This window comes from Hypomesus transpacificus, chromosome 16 (assembly GCF_021917145.1).
Source record: "Hypomesus transpacificus isolate Combined female chromosome 16, fHypTra1, whole genome shotgun sequence".
In the NCBI taxonomy this organism is placed as follows: domain Eukaryota; kingdom Metazoa; phylum Chordata; class Actinopteri; order Osmeriformes; family Osmeridae; genus Hypomesus; species Hypomesus transpacificus.
Window position 1 is genome coordinate 2191049 of NC_061075.1, and position 18989 is coordinate 2210037.

At 46.9% G+C, this 18989-nt stretch overlaps 1 protein-coding gene across 1 annotated transcript in view; it reads left to right on the forward strand.

The window, feature by feature from the left end:
* The window catches only part of LOC124478750 (cadherin-22-like), a 69426-nt gene that overhangs the window by 18861 nt on the left and 31576 nt on the right, over positions 1 to 18989 (forward strand). The window contains exons 2-4 of the mRNA XM_047037168.1: positions 499 to 1713; positions 7371 to 7665; positions 18815 to 18934. Of these exons, the coding sequence (XP_046893124.1) occupies positions 1486 to 1713; positions 7371 to 7665; positions 18815 to 18934 (643 nt within the window). The 5' untranslated portion in view covers positions 499 to 1485. The remainder of the gene's footprint in view (positions 1 to 498; positions 1714 to 7370; positions 7666 to 18814; positions 18935 to 18989) is intronic.

An 18989-nucleotide genomic window follows, 5' to 3' on the forward strand; every position in this document is an offset into this window, starting at 1 on the left:
CCTTTCTCCTTGACAGTGTTTGTTTGAGGTATTACGGGGTTGTTGCCTCCATGGATAGAATTCATTAATTAATATTTGTATCCAATTAGTGCTCCCTCATGCAATGAATCCGTTGGCTGTGGTTAGGTCCGCTTCACTGGGCGGACGGGAGCAGACAGATGCTGTGAGTCCTTGATGGGATGAACAGTTCTTCGTCTTTCTGCCTGTTTCCACACCTGGCTTTTATTCAGCGCTGGGCCACCGCTGTCCTGCTCCGAGGACTGGACTAATATTCCTGCTGAGCACAACAAGTTGGCTGAACACACTTGCCTCCAGATAAACTCCACAAAAGCAACATGCTCTAGCTGACGCTCGGACTGAAAGGAACGAAAAAGAGAGCTGGCTTGGCCAGACTGGAGAGTTGTATAGTTTGTGTAAGTTGCTGCAGCTTGACTGATAGTGGATTCAATGAGAGTAAAAAACATGTTTTGAAACTGGTTTTCCTTTCCTTTCTTACAGGAGTGTTGCTGGGAAAACAGTTTGAGATCTTTCCCAGTGTCGGACGGACACCCCCCGTCAACTCTCTTGGCCTCGACCTAACACTTCTACGAGAGCAGACATTCTGGAACAATGGAGTTGCCTGAAGAACATAGTCCTCTCTCACTGACATGGAAGGACATCTGTGACTGGAGCACACTCAATACAAGAACTCCATCGAAAGTGGCCATCGTATAGATAAACTGTGTAAAAAAGTGTATTTGAAGCGACACCCATTTATTCAATCCATAGATGTTGAACAGTCTGCCAAGGCTCACAGGAAGATTCAGCTGGCAGTAACGCACAGAAGACCAAGGCCAGTGGCATGCCTGTGAGGGGTGACAAAAAGACACGTGTCTGCGAGAATACTCAAGTATGGAGGGAGGCTGTCAGCGTAGGAGCTCAGGGACTTGTGTCTGTATGCCGACATCACCGCGACACTCTCAGTTCTTGTATCTGTGCTAAAGAGTAAAACTGCCTCCAGTTCTGCACATTTGTACTTTCCATAAAACAAAACAGTTCAGATTTCAAATTTTCATTTCCAAGTAATGCTGAAAAATTACCTGAATGGATTTGATCCCAGCTAAGATTAAACGGTGAGATAAGACGGACATTTGGCAGGTGGAAGTTTTACATTTTTGAAAAAAGAAAAAAGGTTTCGTAGCTCATGAGAATACAAGAAGTCCTAAATCCAGTATCTCAGGAAGCTGCGAGCCTGCCCTTCTTTCATAGCACCAAACTGAACCTGCTAAATCACTCGTAGGCTACCAAATCCAGTGGATTAACTCACCAGTTCTAGATCTCAGACCGCTTTGTCTTCTTTGCCCCAGAGTTTCGTGAAGTGCCGAGAACTTTTCTCTCCTAAAAGGTGTCAGCTTAAGAACTCTCCAAACCTCCCCTGTACAGTACATGTAGAGCCAAGTGGACATCCAAAAAATAATAATCTGTTTCCAAAATAAAAAAAACAACATGTCTCAGTGTGGGACAGTAGGAGCGTGGGGCTTGTTGTTGGTCCTGGGGGTCCTGAGCTGCTGTCGTGGGGAAGGGGCTGGCGGCCCCAGGACTAGAGGCTTGTCCCAGGGGAGCAGCCAGGAGGACGGCCTCATGTCCCACGAGCGGGTGAAGAGAGGATGGGTGTGGAACCAGTTCTTTGTGGTGGAGGAGTACACTGGAACAGAACCCCTCTACGTTGGCAAGGTAAGATATGCATGAGAGGTGCGGATTATTACTGTCTCTGTTCTTGCCGGAGAACCGAGGGCGTAAGTAAAGTAAGTAAGCTCTTTGTTCACGGGTGATGTTTCTTTTTTCCACATACATCTTACTGTAAGTGTCATCCATTTGTCTGACTGTGTGAACCATATAACAGGTTTAAAGTATGATACACAGCAACAAGATGACATTGACACGTTGGATATGAGAGAAGATTAAAATAGAATCCAAGAAAACACAATTTCCTCATGTTTCACTAATTTACGATTCGCAGCTGTACTACAATTCGTATGGTATGTGGAGTTCTTCACTGATAAAAAATAAATGCCTGATACAACTGGCAGTGCTTTAATTTCATTTGCCATTAAAACTTTTCCCTATCTGATGGAAATTTCTCGTATGTTCACTGTAGGAGCCCAGAGTCAAGCGTCTACTGCCAGGAGGCAGGGACTACAGCCAGAGAAAGATGGAGACAGACAGGGAGGATGACAGGCAGGCTTAATTGTATACGTCCATGTGTGTGCAAGACAGAGAGATAGGAGAAAGACAAAGAAGATATTTAGAGAGAGAGAGAGAGAGAGAGAGAGAGAGAGAGAGAGAGAGAGAGAGAGAGAGAGAGACAGACAGACAGACAGACAGAGAGAGAGGGAGAGTTTTTGAGTGAGAGAAAAATGCAAACAGGATGTGTTTGTGCGTAAGAGGTAAAGCTGAAAGGAGAAAATGTGAGAGAAAGAAAAACAAAAAGAGAGAGAGGGGAGAAAGGTAGAGAGAGAGAGAGAGAGAGACATAGAGAGAGACATAGAGAGAGAACAGAGTAAAGTAGGAAGACCGAGAGAGAAACAGAAAGAGAGAAAAGAGAGGAGAAAGGTAGCGAGTCACAGAGAGAGAACCGAGTAAAGTAGACAGAAAGAAAGAGAGGCTTAGAGAGTGAAAAAGGATTCATGCATTTCGAAATGATTCATTAAGAGAGAGCGTGCCAGGGTTCGCAGGGAGCTGATATATAAAGGGGGGAAGGCACGGCAGGGGAGGGAAGAGAGATGATTTTATTAATAAAATTGCCCAGAGTTATTGCACTCCATGAGGCTGGGGCACGAGCCAAGACTATTAATAGTGTCTGGGTGGTGGTGTTGCCGGACTCATCCATCGCTGAGGGTATCAAAGACTTTAATTAGAGCAATAGAGGATTAAATACAGCCAGCTTGCCTCCTATCAGCATTGGCCATTTACAGCAAGTCCCCCCTCCCGCCTCCCACCCTCAACAAAGTTGCTTAGGCTGTCCTACTGTAGTCATTACTCTGCAAATGAAATATGATTTTCCCTTAATGGTCACTCATGGCAGTAAACTGGCAGGTATGTCCAGTGCATTTGGATAATGAATCCTTAGATCCACCTTCTATCTCTCTCTTCCCCCCTCTCTCTCTCTCTCTCTCTCTCTCTCTCTCTCTCTCTCTCTCTCTCTCTCTCTCTCTCTCTCTCTCTTTCACACCTTTAATTTCCACCTCCGACAGCACATCCCATAGAACAACAGAGCAGAAACACGTGTGTGAGAAGCAGGCTGATGTAGTCACACAAGACCCTGGGAGTGTTTCCGTTGGTTCAGGCGTGGAACGGAAATAGTTCCAATCCAAAGGCTTCCCTTCCCGCCTTGTGTTGAGGCAAAAGGTGGAGCTCCCGCTCCCACACTTGAGGTCTCTCTCTCTCTCTCTCTCTCTCTCTCTCTCTCTCTCTCTCTCTCTCTCTCTCTCTGTCTCTCTCTCTCTGTCTCTCTTTCTCCCCTCGGCGTTTGCTCCAAGGTCTCCCTTTATTACAATTCACATCCCCGCCAACTGTGGTGTACAGCACCACAGACATTGTGCTGTATAGACCTGTCTATGTGGAACAGCTCCTCAGGCCCTAGCTTTGACCTCTGCCTCTCTCATTTCAATTGTGAGAATGCGAGTCTGGGTTTTCAGTGAGTGTGACAATGTCTTCATGGACAACTGCTCAAAGCGTTTCGGAATATGTTTCCTTTACGGATTATTGAAGCAATTGTGTATCCATGCACCCTTTCTGTGTGATTTCCCTGTCCGACATCTGTTGACCTCCTGACAAGATGCCAGCGCACATCGAACCACTGTTGGATTCTTCTGTCTTTGAGACAGATAAATAGACCGCTTGATAATAGGTCAGAGTTAGCAATCCCTCAGCTCCACATAACCTCCAACCCTACAGATTGCCTCTAATAAAGACGGCCATGGAAGGGTATGATATGGCAGCAACCACACAGGAGGACCTCAGGATCTGACTCAGTAGAATAATGTACTGTAGCCCGCCTGTCGTGTGTTTAGTTCCTGTTCCTTTATGGGTTAGGGATGGTCCTGGCTGACTGCATGAGTAATGGTTGCACTTCTTCACATGGATAGTACCCCCCCCCCCCCCCCCCTCCCCCGTTGTTGTCAGCATTAGCCAAGTAGTCTTTGATGACATGTTTAATCAGATAGTGTGTAGATGGTGTTTGATCACACCCGCCTATTTTAATAATTCTTCTTAGTGTGATGTTCCAAGTACAATTAGCAGAATGCTGGTTGGTTGTGACATCACAGGGTTGTCATCCATCAAAGGGGAACAAAGTAGCTTAAGGATGAGGATCTGAAAGGCAGGAATTGGACACGTTTCAGGGAACTTTCTCCCGGGAAGATGAGAGAGAATTTGGGTTGCTTTGCTGTGTTATCTCTTAAGGCTATTACCTTGCTGTCCTCTCTCTCTCTCTCTCTCTCTCTCTCTCTCTCTCTCTCTCTCTCTCTCTCTCTCTCTCTCTCTCTCTCTCTCTCTCTCTCTCTCTCTCTCTCTCTCTCTCTCACACTCTCTCTCTCTCTCTCTCTCTCTCTCTCTCTGTCTCTCTCTCTATCTGTCTTTCTGTCTCTGACTCTATTTGGCTCTCTATCTTTTTATCGTTCTTTGCTTCCCTGTCTCCCTTCTCCTCTCTCTCCCTCTCCCTCACTCTCTCTTTCTCCTTCTCCCTCACTATATCTGTCTTTCTGTCTCTGACTCTATTTGTCTCTCTATCTTTTTATCTTTTCCTGCTTCCCTCTCTCCCTCCTTCATCCTCTCTCTCGCTCCCTCACTCTCTCTCTAAATATATGTTTACTGTATGGATATACATAGATGTGTGTGTGTGTGAGAGCCTTTCATGATTGTGCATTGAGGTGTATAAAACAATGGAAACATTTACAGAACACTTTGATGCAGTGCTTCACTCAGACTAACAACATGACCAGTGCTTCAAAAGGCATCAGAGTTTATAGTGTTTGACAGAGCTGCGTTGGGTTTGGGTACAGCAAATGACTGGAGTTGTTTGCTTGGAGTATTTTTCAAACTGCCATCACATGTACATGACGCTCTTATCGAGAGCGACTTACATTACGTACAGGGACATTCCCTCGAGGCAAGTAAGGTGAAGTGCCTTGCCCAAGAACACAAAATCATTTGGCACCTAAATGAATCGAACCGGCAACCTTCTTCTGATGAATATCCCGATTCCCTAACCGCTCAGCCATCTGACTCCCTAGCCATCAAGCCATCATACTTATTGTATCTAAACCCAGGCTAAGACCCCAAGCTAGATAGTTTCACTCTTTACCCGAGCACTTTTCGTCAGCATGTCGTCCCCGCTACGATAAGCCCCCCTGACCACAGGGTGTGGAAGGTTTGGACAGTGCGTGCGGCTGTCACTCCAGCAGTACAGTCTCCCTACAGTGAGCTGTCCTGCATCTAGTCCAGACAGAGACCAGGAGCGGCCAGCCTGCTGTCCCCCGACACACAGCCACTCCTCTCCACACTCCCCAGCAAACGTGTGTGCGCGCTTGTGTGTTTTTTTGGTTTGTTGCTGTGCGTCTGTTTGTGTGTGTTCCTGTGTGTGGGGGATGAGGTGGTTGTGCCTGTGTGTGTACATCTGTGTGTGGCATGCACACTGTCTTGTTTGTCCGAAATGGCCAAAGTCATAGCTTCCCTCGTGTAACTCGTACACATTCTGCTTAAGGTTGCGTTCTCAGCTTTGTCCTGGAGGACTGAGGAGGTCAGACACCCACAACCGACACACTGGGCCTCGTGCTACACAGCATTAACCAATCAGCGACAGCGTTACAGCTACAGTCAGTCTGTTCAGTTCATCTGATTCGTCTCTTTACCGCCTGAAACAGAAAAGCCCGCCTGCTGTTTTTAGATTTAGCAGTGGCATGTCGACTCGACTGATGGTTAGGATTGCTAAGCAAGTGAAGCCCAGACTGTGACCTTTAGTTAAGGGTGCACAGCTTAGCGGCGGCCTGAATCACTCGGCCGGAGATGGACTGACAGACGGATGGGCTGATTCGGCCTGAGGGGAGTGGAGCAGCGTCATCCCAGCACAATCCCAGTCACGCTCACTCTGCCAGGACCGTCTCTCTCTGAAAACATGACGTCCTCCCTGTTTAGGACAAGTATGCACGCGTGTCTGGGTGTGTCTCTGTGTGTGTGTGTGCGTCTTACGGTTTTGGTTCTACCATTCTTCTTCGTCTTTGTTTATGGCGTCTGTTGTGATAGTCTAGACTTGGCTGCAGTGAGCTACAGTCTGTCTAGCTGATCAAAGACGACAGACAAAGACAGCGTGATAGCAGCTGGAGAGAGACGTACTTCTCAAGTCACAGAGCATCGGGCTATTGAAGTTCTTTTATTATAAATGAAATATTGATACTCCAAAAAAGTATGTGTTTTCTCCAACCCCTTCATTTATTTTACTTTAGGAAAATTCAATATGGAAGAAAAGTGAGAGAAAAGTGGCAATATTGAGGCATGGTCGTGCATTATTCTGCACTTTTACGACAAATACTTAATGAAAACCCCCTTGAGGGTGATAGAGGCCTGTATTTAATTAAAGCTTTATAAAATATTAACAGGGCAGGCCAGGGTAGTATTCCCCTCAATCCTCCCCTGTTCGGGCTGAGGAGCTAGCTCTGAATTCTAATTGCAGATACTTAGGTGGGGGGAGGGGGTGGTACCAGGGTGCTCCAGTGTGCCGGGGAGCCAAAGGGTAGGAGACCGCTGCTTGGATGTCTTCTAATCACATTATGAGAACTCTGGGTTGATTTATAAGAGCTATTCAAGTTCACTTTTTACCCTGGTGCTCACACAACCCACCTTTAACAGTCTCAGAAATGACTTTGATCTTATTTAAGTTTTAAGTGAGTCTGTTCTGTGAAGGGCAAGACTTCGACGGGGGTGGGGGGGGGGGGGATGAACGTGGGGAGGCTCGCACTCGCTGTCTTTTGTCACCGCGGCGATATAATTGTTTGCGCCGTAAGTGGAAAGGGTCACTGAGAAATGGCTGCCGGATTCAGAAAGAATACACTTACTCTTGACTTCTGATTGGGTGCATGAATGCTCTTGAATTTTTGTGCTTCACATTCATTCTTCTCTGTCTCTTTTTTTTGACTCTGAAGGAGAATTGTTGCTTTTTTCAGGGTGTATTTATCGGCCAGGTGGTTTCTCCAACCGCAAAGATAATGCCAGTGCCTTTTTTGAAAGTGACATATTCGCCAGATAAACCCATATCCTTGTAACCCCTCACCGAAACTCCTCCACCTTCACTCTTCCACTTTTTAAGGGCTCCTCCTTCTCTCCTTGGCTAACAGATCCACACGGACTCTGACGAGGGCGAGGGCACCATCAAGTACACCATCTCCGGGGAGGGGGCGGGGTCCATCTTCATCATCGACGAGCTGACGGGAGACATCCACGCCACGGAGCGACTGGACCGGGAGGAGAAGACCTACTACACCCTCCGAGCCCAGGCTAGGGGCCGCCTCAGTAACGAACCCCTGGAGCCCGAGTCGGAGTTTGTTATCAAGGTCCAGGACATCAACGACAGCGAGCCCAAGTTCCTGGAGGGACCCTACATTGGGAGTGTGGCTGAACTGTCGCCCATAGGTGAGGAGGGAGGGGAGGAGGGAGAGGGAAGGAGGGAGGGAGATGGCAGGGAAGAGCATTATACTGGAAACGTATAAAAGCTTTGTGTCACACGGTGCCAACTCTGATTTGATTAAAAGCGTTGTGGTTGACATCAAATATCTATTTTCCTTTTAGGTTGTCATGGTCCTCAAGCCCAACAATGAAAGCACAGCTGATTATCAAAAGTTTGAGGATAAGAAACTTTGTTTTGGGGTTTGAGTGTGGGTATGCTGGGGGGGGTACCAGAGAGTGTTTAGCAGGGGAGACTACAGGGGAGGGCTAAATGAAATGGCTCTTTGCTGGTCCTTATTAGACTGAATTCCTGCCTACTCAGCATGCTTCAGACCCGGTCCCTTTCCTGCCCTCAGCACTCTCGGAAACAGAGAGTAGGAGGAGGGGCAGACAGCGAGAGAACAGGACCAAGCCATTAATGTTTATGCCCTCCCTGTTCCCTCTGCCCCCTTGTCACCCCCCTCCAACACATGCCCCTCTCCCCTCCGCACCTCTCAGTCAAATTACACATTAAATAGTGTGCACTTCATGTTTTATACATTGGCACAGAGTGCCAGGCCCTAATGAGATAACTGGAGTGCTTAGTCAAGCTTTTTTTGTGTAGCCATATTTGCTCTCATGTCGAACAATAGTTGACGGGGGCGGTGCTGGCACTTGTGCGATAATGTCACTGGTACCGTGGTGGCTGAGGCCTGTGTGACAGCTTGCCAGGCTCTCGCCACCCCCGAACCTAGTTGACTAGAGCTGCTCCAACGAGGGTTTAGGTGTGCAGCGCACGCCCTCATTTCCACCCTTGCATCTTTAATGTTTAGCCTTTTAACCAGTAATTGGTAGCAGCTGACAGTCTTTTGGCTAATGGTTCACCATTTAATCGTGGTGGCTGATGTCGTTTTGTAGCTTGAACGGTTAACCGTTTAATCATAGTTGCTGACGTAGTTGTGTTGCAGTGTGGGTTGAATGTGGGATCTGAGTGGTGAACAGGCTAAACAACGAAAACAAACAGAGTTCGTCATCGAGGGGCGCTTCTGCTGCAGGGGTCACCTCGATGGGACGGGGGGGTGCTAGCTTCAGCAGGGGGAGCTCCGGCACGGAGCTTGGGCCTCCGGGTGTGCGGACCAGTCCTCTCCTCCTCTCCTCTCTTCCTCATCCTCCTCCCTTCCTCCTCCTCTCCTCCTCCTCCTCTCCTCCTCTCCTCCTCTCTTCCTCTCCTCCTCTCCTCCTCTCTTCCTCATCCTCCTCTCCTCCTACTCTCCTCCTCTCTTCCTCATCCTCCACTCCTCCTCCTCCTCTCCTCCTCCCTTCCTCATCCTCCTCTCCTCCTCCTCCTCTCTTCCTCCTGTAATCCACTCCTCTTCCTCTCCTCCTCTCCTCCTCTCGCTCCTCCTCCCTGCCTGTCAGGACAATCGATAACAGCGTTACTTGTGTCTCTCCCACCTCGTTTGATGTGTGGCTACCAGCTCAGCCCTCTTTCCTCCCCTGATGAGGGATCACTTTCAGGTGGGTCTCTCCCCTCATCAGTGGCTGGCAGCCGCAGGTGCTTCTTAGGGTGCTGTCACTGGTGCTGAATCCTTGGTGCTGTCCCTGGTGCTGAATGACTTGGTGCAAGGCTGAGTGCCGAACCAGCCATGTGCAGCCACAAGTGTTATCACGGGTTCGAAACCTTTAAGGCCTTGCTGCTGTCATGGCTCCTCTAGTATGGTGACGAGACTCCATATTCGGTAGACGAGATAGTATCTAAATGCCTCTAACATGCAGTTATTAGAGACGTGAACCTCATTAAGGAAAATATGTGACTAATATGATATCAATGTCTCCTCCTTACATTAATACCTACATGTAATTATGCCATCTTGTGAAATGCCATTTTGAGGGGGCGAGGGCGATTATTTAACTGTGAAAATGTTCCATACATGAAATTACACCATGTGTCCCACAGAAGCACCACTCATCAAAAATTAGACTAATTGACGCGCTCAAATCAGCATTCATTCAATTTCCGCCGTAGTGCTGTGGCAGTCTGTGAGAAGACTGTAATCAGTGTCATGGAGTGTCTTGATTACATGCAGCATGAAGGCAGAGATGTGGAGGCAGTGATCTGAGGCAGGACTCGTCACACTGTAATGGCACCAGGTTGCCCACATTATCCACACCAGTAGCACGCTCACTGTGGTGTTTTATGGACGACCACGGCTGGAAGACGCCCGGCGCTGATCATAATAAGGAAGTCATCAGGACACAGCCTGCGGCATATTCCTTCCCACTTATCTCCCCCGTCATGTCCCCTCGTACGCTGCTCTGTCATAGCTCACGGCCCCTGCCACCAGAAGATCGTTTGTTTATACATCATTCACAGTCCGCTCGCCGGTCGGGCCTGGTGAGCATAGACGCTGAGGGTAAAGTAGAGGAGAGAAGAAGAGAGGAGAGTAGAGGAGAGAAGAAGAGAAGAGAGGAAAGGAGAGGAGAGGAGGGAAGAAGAGAGGAGAGTAGAGGAGAGGAAAGGAGAGGAGAGGAGAGAAGATGAGAGGAGAGTAGAGGAGAGGAGAGAAGAAGAGAGGAGAGTAGAGGAGAGGAGAGAAGAAGAGAGGAGAGTAGAGGAGAGTAGAGGAGAGGAGAGTAGAGTAGAATAGAGTAGAGGAGAGTAGAGTAGAGGAGAGAAGAAGAGAGGAGAGGAGAGTAGAGTAGAGTAGAGTAGAGGAGAGGAGAGGAGAGTGTAGAGTAGATTAGAGAAGAAGAGAGGAGAGTAGAGTAGAGTAGAGGAGAGTGTAGAGTAGAGTAGAGTAGAGTAGAGAAGAAGAGAGTTGAGTAGAGGAGAGAAGAGTAGAGTAGAGTAGATTAGAGAAGAGAAGAGTAGAGTAGAGGAGAGGAGAGGAGAGGAGAGGAGAGGAGAGAAGAGTAGAGTAGATTAGAGAAGAGAAGAGTAGAGTAGAGGAGAGGAGAGGAGAGAAGAGGAGAGAAGAAAAGAGAATAAGAGAGGAGAGGGAATAAAGTAGGGGTGTCAGTCGAAGATGAATTCAGAGGGATCACTCGAGTCGTCCTGGAAGAAACATGGGCGGCTAATGAAATCGGGGCCCTAAATCAAATTTGCGGGCTGATGGTGATTTAATTTAGCATCGAAGACGCCTGACTGTCTTCATGTTAGGACTGCGAAGTCGGGACACAGAACACCGGTGTGCCCCCCCCCCCCCATCTCTCTTTCCTGGTGGGTTAGGGGCTTTCCCCCCATGCCACCAGGGTGAAGGCCGGGTCACGGGTGTTACAATAGGTGCTGGCGTGAGAGTTGATCGTGTACAAATACACAAAAATGATCTACAGTGTGACTCACAAAACTCACAACACGATGATTTGGGACTGAACCACCACTAGCAGCATTAGCATTCTCGCTTGCATTCTCATTACTGTTCTTCTGCTAGCGTTTCTGTGTGTGTCTCTCTCTCTCTCTCTCTTGCTCCCTCCTCACCTCAAAGCTGAAATATTTTCTGTAATGCTGTTGTTGGCCTGACCCTGACTCTGTTAAAGGCAGCAGCAGCAGTGGGCAGTATGGGTCAGTCTGGTATTCCGGTGCTAATGCAGGAGAGCGGTGTTCACAGTGGTGGGAGTCCACTTTACATGAAGGCCCACTGGGTCTCTCTGATTAATGGCAGCTCACTTCAAAAAACACCAGGTCATCATCTCTTTTCACGCCTTGTCCCTTTTTTTTCCGCTCTCTTTCTAATAGCACTGCATTAATGTAAATGGGTTGCTCGCGCTAAAAGCTAAGATGGGAAAGGGCCTTTCCATTTCAATTTTGAACCCTATATTTTCCACATTGTTCTAATTCAGACTCCCCAAAACATGGTCAGTGGTGAAAGACTTAGTTTGACTCCCGTGGTCCTCTCAGCTGATATCAGTGGGTAAACAGCGAGCTAGCTCGTGTCACAAGCGTGGGCAAGAGGTGAACCAGTGCATGTGGCCACTGCAGGTCTAGATACACCGCGGACAGAACCAGGATGGTAGTGATTCCTATTTCCAAGCGGTCCACTCGAGATGGCTAAATCCACTGTTGGAGAGACAATGTATTATATATGAGGTGTTCACCCCTCGATACAGCCCTGCACTGCCACAGGCATTGATGCGTTCTCAGGTAGATTTGTTTACTCGTCTGTCTATGTTTATGTATACATACAAAATACATTTTCTGGGAACACCAGAGAATATGGTACCGAGTGCTGGAAGTCTAAAAATATAGAAATCGTAAAAGGCTCAGATCGGGTCAAAGCTTGCCTTTTGTTTACATGATGGAAAAAGAGGTAATTAATAGTTAAATGGAATCTGTCCTGCCCCTGGTTTTGACCACGCCAGCCAAAGGAAGGTTTTAAAAATGTAGACAGCATGCTCAAAAGTTCCAAAACCTGGCGTTACACACTAAAGGAACAACAGCACGACAGCTCTTTCTACACTCAGAGATGTTCATTTCTCACACTCCCCCCCCCCCCCCCCTGAACGCATTATTTTGGGTAAATGAAAAAAACAACAACAGTTAAATCAAACAGGACCTCAGTCATTCTCAGCCAGTGGTCTATGGGCTGTGCTCCATAATGCTTTCGATTCAGCTACTGTGCTCATGTCCTTTGCTTAGGAGTGTTGAGGCCTGAAAGGACTTATCTGAGCCGTGGTACTTGCTGGAATCGTTTTATAGCATCCAATATACCATTAAATAGAAAAAGAAAAGCTACAATCTTGAGTATTCTGTTCAACATTATTTTACAATACCAAGCTTCTGTCTACAATAAAGGCACTATATTTTGGCTCAACACCAAGCTTATGAATTCAAAGTACAATCCCCAGGAGAATGGCTCAGGTTCGACCCGATTGAATTCATTTCATTCCGTGGCATATCCAGAAAACTCCACGTAAAGAACAATTGGAAAGACTTTGTGTCTTTCTGCATGTGGCTTCAAGACCACCCTAGTTTGCCGTCAGGGGCATTCGTGGAGAACGTGAGCGTGTCTGCCCCTCCCAGGTCCCTGCCCGGGCTCCGCGGTGTCTGCCGCATCCTCAACCGCCCTCAGATGGTTCTTCAGATTGCAGAGGTCTCAGTTCAGGCGCCGTGCGTCTATCTGACTAACTGCAGGTGAGACATTCGGAGCGGGCGAGATCACACCAGGAGAGAGGGATATGACAAGGCAGCAGCCTCGCACGATCAATAGGCCTGTCAGGCAGGTCTATTTATGTGGCCGGGGGAACATCCAGTGTTGTCGACTCGGCCGCCATTGATTTGGACACACCTGACGTTAGAGGACTCCCACTGTGTGAACAGGGCATGGATGAGTAGTATGGGAGCGTGCGGCCCGTGTCACCTGGGGGGAGATGTGAGTGGACCACGGTGCTGTTGGCTTCCTCCCGGGGCATTTCATAACGCCTTGAGTGACAAGACACTGCTTGGTTTATGTGGGTTTGCTTTTCTCCGTCGACTCCCTGTGTACGCTGTCTCCATCCGAATACTGCCGGGCTTGTCATTCTAATAATGGTTTGCTGACCTCTCTCTCTCGTCGTCCTCGTATCGAAGTGGGGTCGTGTCGGCGTTGCATTATGAAGAAGCCCTTCTGAATGTGGCTGATATACTGTATCTGTGTGTGTGTGTGTGTGTGGGGGGGGGGGGGGGGTGGTGGGGGTGGTGCACGAGCCCATTTCCCTGGTCTATTCCTGGAGTTGATCTCCAACCTGGTGTACAGTGGTGGAAGCGTACAGGAGCCAAACCGAAGCTTGCTGTACTGTCGACTGAACAAATAATGACACGTTCTCATAAAAGACTCGAGGTAAGGGCTAATAAAGGCTCGATTTATTTTTCCTGTCAGAGGAGATGGGAATTTTTTTATCCTTAAATCCTTGTAGGGACCTCGCAGGGGATCTCAGTAAGCAGGCCATTGACTTTTATGACACGGCACATTTTTTCTCCCTGACGCCCCGCCAGCCCCCCCCCCGCCCCCCCCCCCCCCCCCCCCCTTCCTCCAACCATCCTCCAACCGTCCTCCTCCTCCGCTCGCCTTTAAGTGGACCAGAGAGGAATGAATCATGGTGGAAGTCGTGGAGAAATAACTTTTCATGTGAAAACACCTCCGTTTTTATGGCTTTGTTAAATGATCCGTAATGGCGGAGGGGTGCGCTCGGTCCAGCAGATTAGGACGGTCTAGGACGGGAGGCGGGGGGGGGTGGGAGGTTTGGGGGGAAGGGGGTGGCAGTCGGCGTTACCCTCTGCCAATGCCGCTACGTCAGCTGCAGAGATGCGCACAAATCTCTTTTACAAGGCTGACTCTTAAATGACTGTCAGTCTACTACCTCATACATGTTGCTCTCTCTTCAAAGCCCCCCGCTTCCCCGGGGGCCCACAACGTTAATTAAAGCGTCTCCCTTTGAGTGCAGGATGTGGAGGGCAGCCCTTCCAACGGTCTGGCTGCTGTTAAACAGAGCCAGGCATACATCTAACTCAGTAGGGCCAAACTAGCACCCTAGAATGTTTGGTGTCAGGGTCAAATGGATAACTAGTACCCCTACCATGTGGCGTCAGTAGACAGTAGACCCCCAGAATTCTTCCAATGCTTCTCCATACTGTACTCACCCATATTGGCAAACTTTGTTTAGCCTCGTCCATGCCCAGTCAAGTCATTGCTAAATACAGTAAATCTATAAATGTTATTCGCACAACACTTGATTCCCTACATACAGTGCCCTCCAAAAGTATTGGAACAGTGAGGCCAATTCCTTTATTTTTGCTGTAGACTGAAAACATTTGGGCTTGACATCAAACGATGAATGTGAAACCAGAGATCAACGTTTCAGCTTTTATTTCCAGGTATTTACATCAGGATCTGATGCACAAATTAGAAAATATCACCTTTTTGTTCGAACCCACCCATTTGTCACGTGAGCAAAAGTATTGGAACATGTGACTGACAGGTGTGTTTTGTTGCCCAGGTGTGTCCTATTACATACATTATTCAATCAATAAATACCACTGAATGTCTACACTCAGGTTCAGATTGGGTAAGATAGGTTTTGTCTATGCAGACTGTATTCAGAGGTGAAAACAACATGAAAACCAGAGCGCTGTCTTTGGGTGAAAAACAAGCAATTGTGAGTCTTAGAGAAGATGGAAAATCAATCAGAGCCATTGCAGAAACATTGGCCATAGCCAGTACAACCATTTGGAATGTCCTGAAGAAGAAGAAAACTACTGGTGTACTAAGTAACAGACGTCGAACAGGTAGACCAAGGAAAACATCAGCAGTTGATGACAGAAACATTGTAAGAGCTGTAAAGAAAGACCCTAAAACAACTGTTAGTGAGATCAGCAACAACCTCCAGATGGCAGGAGTGAAGGTATCACTATCTACTGTTCGCAGAAGACTTCATGAACAAAAGTACAAGGGCTACACCAGAAGATGCAAACCACTCATTAGCAAGAAGAATAGGAAGGCCAGGCTGGAATTTGCCAAAAAGTACAGAGATGAACCTCAAAAATTCTGGGACAAAGTTTTATGGACTGATGAGACAAAGATTAACTTTTACCAAAGTGATGGAAAGGCTAAAGTTTGGAGAAAGAAAGGAACTGCTCATGATCCCAAACACACAAGCTCATCTGTGAAACACGGTGGAGGTAATGTCATGGCTTGGGCTTGCATGGCTTCTTCTGGGACGGGCTCATTAATCTTCGTTGAGGATGTAACACATGATGGCAGCAGCAAAATGAACTCGGAAGTCTACAGAAACATTTTGTCTGCCAATTTAAGGAAAGATGCAACCAAACTGATTGGCAGAGCCTTCATCATGCAGCAAGATAACGACCCAAAACACACTGCCAAAACAACAAAGGAGTTCATCAGGGGCAAGAAATGGAAGGTATTAGACTGGCCAAGTCAATCTCCAGACTTAAACCCTATAGAGCATGCATTTTACCTGCTTAAGAGGAGACTGAAGGGAGGAACCCCACAAAACAAACAACAACTGAAAGAGGCTGCAGTGAAAGCCTGGGAAAGCATCAAAAAGGAAGAATGCAAAAGTTTGGTGACGTCAATGGGTCACAGACTTGCTGCAGTTATTGAAAGCAAAGGATTTGCAACTAAATATTAAGTCTTATTCACTTAAATATGTTTTAAGTATATCTGTTCCAATACTTTTGATCACATGACAAATGGGTGGATTCAAACAAAATGTGATATTTTCTTAGTTGTGCATCAGATCCTGATGTAAATACCTGGAAATAAAAGCTGAAACGTTGATCTCTGGTCTCACGTTCATTATTTGATGTCAAGCCCAAATGTTTTCAGTCTACAGCAAAAATAAAGGAATTCGCCTCACTGTTCCAATACTTTTGGAGGGCACTGTATATACTATCATTGTTATAGATTTATCTAGGGATGGGGAGAACATGTCCCCCTTACATTTAGACATATATATATATATATTATTTAAAAAATTATGTAACATGATAGTATATGTATTCAACACTATATTTCATGTGTTCAGCATATACAGTACCCAAACCAACAACTGCATCTCCCCATGCCTGTCAAGCTTGCTGTATGTCAGACTTTTCCATCTAGCAGACTGCTAGATGGAAAATCTGGCTAGAGCCAGTCAGGTCTGGGAGTCAAACAGCAGAGCTGGAGTCTTCGCTTTTTTTCATGAATCTTTCAAGACGGTAGCAGTCAGGGCTAATTGTCCCTGACTACTTCAACCAGCCTATGATGGAACCTCTTAGAGATGTTAGGCCGCCGTGGCGGTGGGGCATCAGACATCAGGCCGGTGAGAAGGTCAGGCAGGCACATGCCGTGTCAGACTGACAGCACCACGCAGAGACCTGGACGTGCTGCCTCCGTTGCCATCACAGCATCCTCAATAACAAACATGGATTTGCCTTTGTGTCATGTCGCCCTACTGAGAGATGATAAACAGTGGTAAGCTCGGGTTTACATACTCAACATGTAAACATGCGAGCCTCGCAAATTTCATGAAGATCGCTGAAGAAGGATCAAACGGTGTCGCGGCGCATTTGAACAACAGGGACGGGGCGTACAGGTTGTTCAAAGCAACTGTCGTGTCTTTGTATTACTATGACCATCTCTTGTCCCTTATCCTTGGAATGAATGCATATGTGCTGCATGGCAACATTGCTGACATCAAATGCTGCTGAGTCGCCCGTTTCTTTTGTGAGAAGCATGAGAAGGACTGACAAAAAGAAAGTATCAGTTTGTCTCTCAACAATGTGTCTCTCTCCCTTTCAATTGAAAGGCTCAAATAATTACTTTCCTTCGACACCTTCTGTCTCCTCTCAAAGCTCATTTCAAACTTCAGTTTTTATTTTGAGAGTGAGAAACAAATCTCAACATAATGAATATCCACGGCTGTCTTTGTTGTAAACAAACCGTTCTCATTACTTAAGTATTTTTATGTTTGTGTGTTTCCAATCTAGTAAAAGTCAATAACATTTTTATTGAAGTCACCTGAGCCTTTTCACCGGCACAGAATCTGTTTAAATAAGAAAAACCGAGACAGACGCCAACAGATAACTAATGACTTCTCACTGGAAACACTGAAACCATGCAACCCAGGCATTAATAAGGACTCTGGCTCGAACTTCCACTCCCTCTTCCCCTTTTTAATATAAACACAATAAAGTAGCATTTGCATTTATATAGTTCTTCCAACAGCAGCTTGGTAAAGAATCAGCTGAGAAACAGCTGAGCATCATTCTGATTGTTACCTGGGGAAAAATTCTGATAAGGAAATAATCCCATGAAAGGAAATGACTTCCCTGTATCCTGCAGAAGACCAGGTAAGCAGAATTAGCCCCCCCCCACACACACACACACACACACAAACACACACACACACACACAGTCCCGCCTGTTCTAAGTAATGAAAATAACTATCCTGTAAAATACCCACTGTTTTTATTACGATAAGGACAACCTTTACCAGATCTTAGCCCAATGACAAATATTCCTATATTGGCACAGTAGGGTATAAGAAAGTTAGCATATTAGGGTGTAATAATGCCTGCAACATACAGAGTAAGCTGAAAACAGCTTCAGACACCATGATACTATCCAAACTCAAAACCCAGGGATGGAAAATGATAACTTTTCGATGACTATATTGAAGACTGTCTAAGAACTTCCAGCGTTTTCAGTGAGCTTAAAACCTAACCCTAAATTAAGAACTTCCATGGTTTTCTATTTCTAAAACCTAACCCTATACTCAATGGACGGGGGTCACAAGCAAAAACAATTGGGCACACATTATGTTTACATTTGTCAGCAGCAGGTTTGTTAAACTGTAACTCATACAACCTTAAAACAAGTGCTTGTTTCCAAACTGCTCGCTTGAGAAACAAAGAGAGGGGTTGACAGACAAGGATCACAGATGCCTGTGGTAATGGCTGGGTGTCTTTAATGATAATCCACTGTTCTCCTCTCGCCCGTCCCCCTCCCCCGCCCTTCCTCAGCCTCCACCCTCGGGAGGCGCACTGATGACAGGAAACAAACAGAGCTCTGACACTTCCTGCTAATTAGCATCATTAGCATATGGCCATTATGTGGCTGGACAGTAGCATGACAGGGCTCTGGGAGAGGCTACAGCTGTGACCTTTTGTGGACAACACCAGCTGTCAGTAATTACCTATGGCCTGCTAAGGGATGGCGGCTAACTCTTCGTCCTTGAGGGGCCATGGCTGCCAGGAATCCTTTCCCTTCAAAACAAGGTGTTTTTCACCAAGGAAAGGCTACAGCTTTTGGAAATGGTTTCCCTCCATAAGTGGTTGTAATCACTGTTTGCTGGAGCATTTCGCTGGCTTCCATCAGTCTTTGAAGAGAGAACGTTGTTATAAGCTTCCATGTTTTCTTTCAGCTTACGAACACAGCCTGTCTTCCTATGAAAGGCTGAAACAATCTGTTCACCCTAAACTGGTTTTGAAACAGTACTCAAAGGGCAGTGAAGTGCACAAACGCGCAGCGTACGCACACGCACGTCGCTTTCTTCTGTGATTCATTGTCTGTTTGTGGCAGTTCAGGGCGTGCCCAGAGGTTTCGAAGTTCCACTATGCCTCACTGTTTTGACACGATGACTTTCTCCCTCACAGGAACATCCGTGATGAAGGTCACAGCGTCGGATGCGGATGACCCCACATATGGGAGCAGTGCCAGGGTGGTGTACAGCGTTCTGGATGGGGAAAAGTTCTTCACCGTGGACAGAAACACTGGTAAAGACAGATTACCAACAGAGCATAATGTCATCGAGGATGATGACTCCCTTAT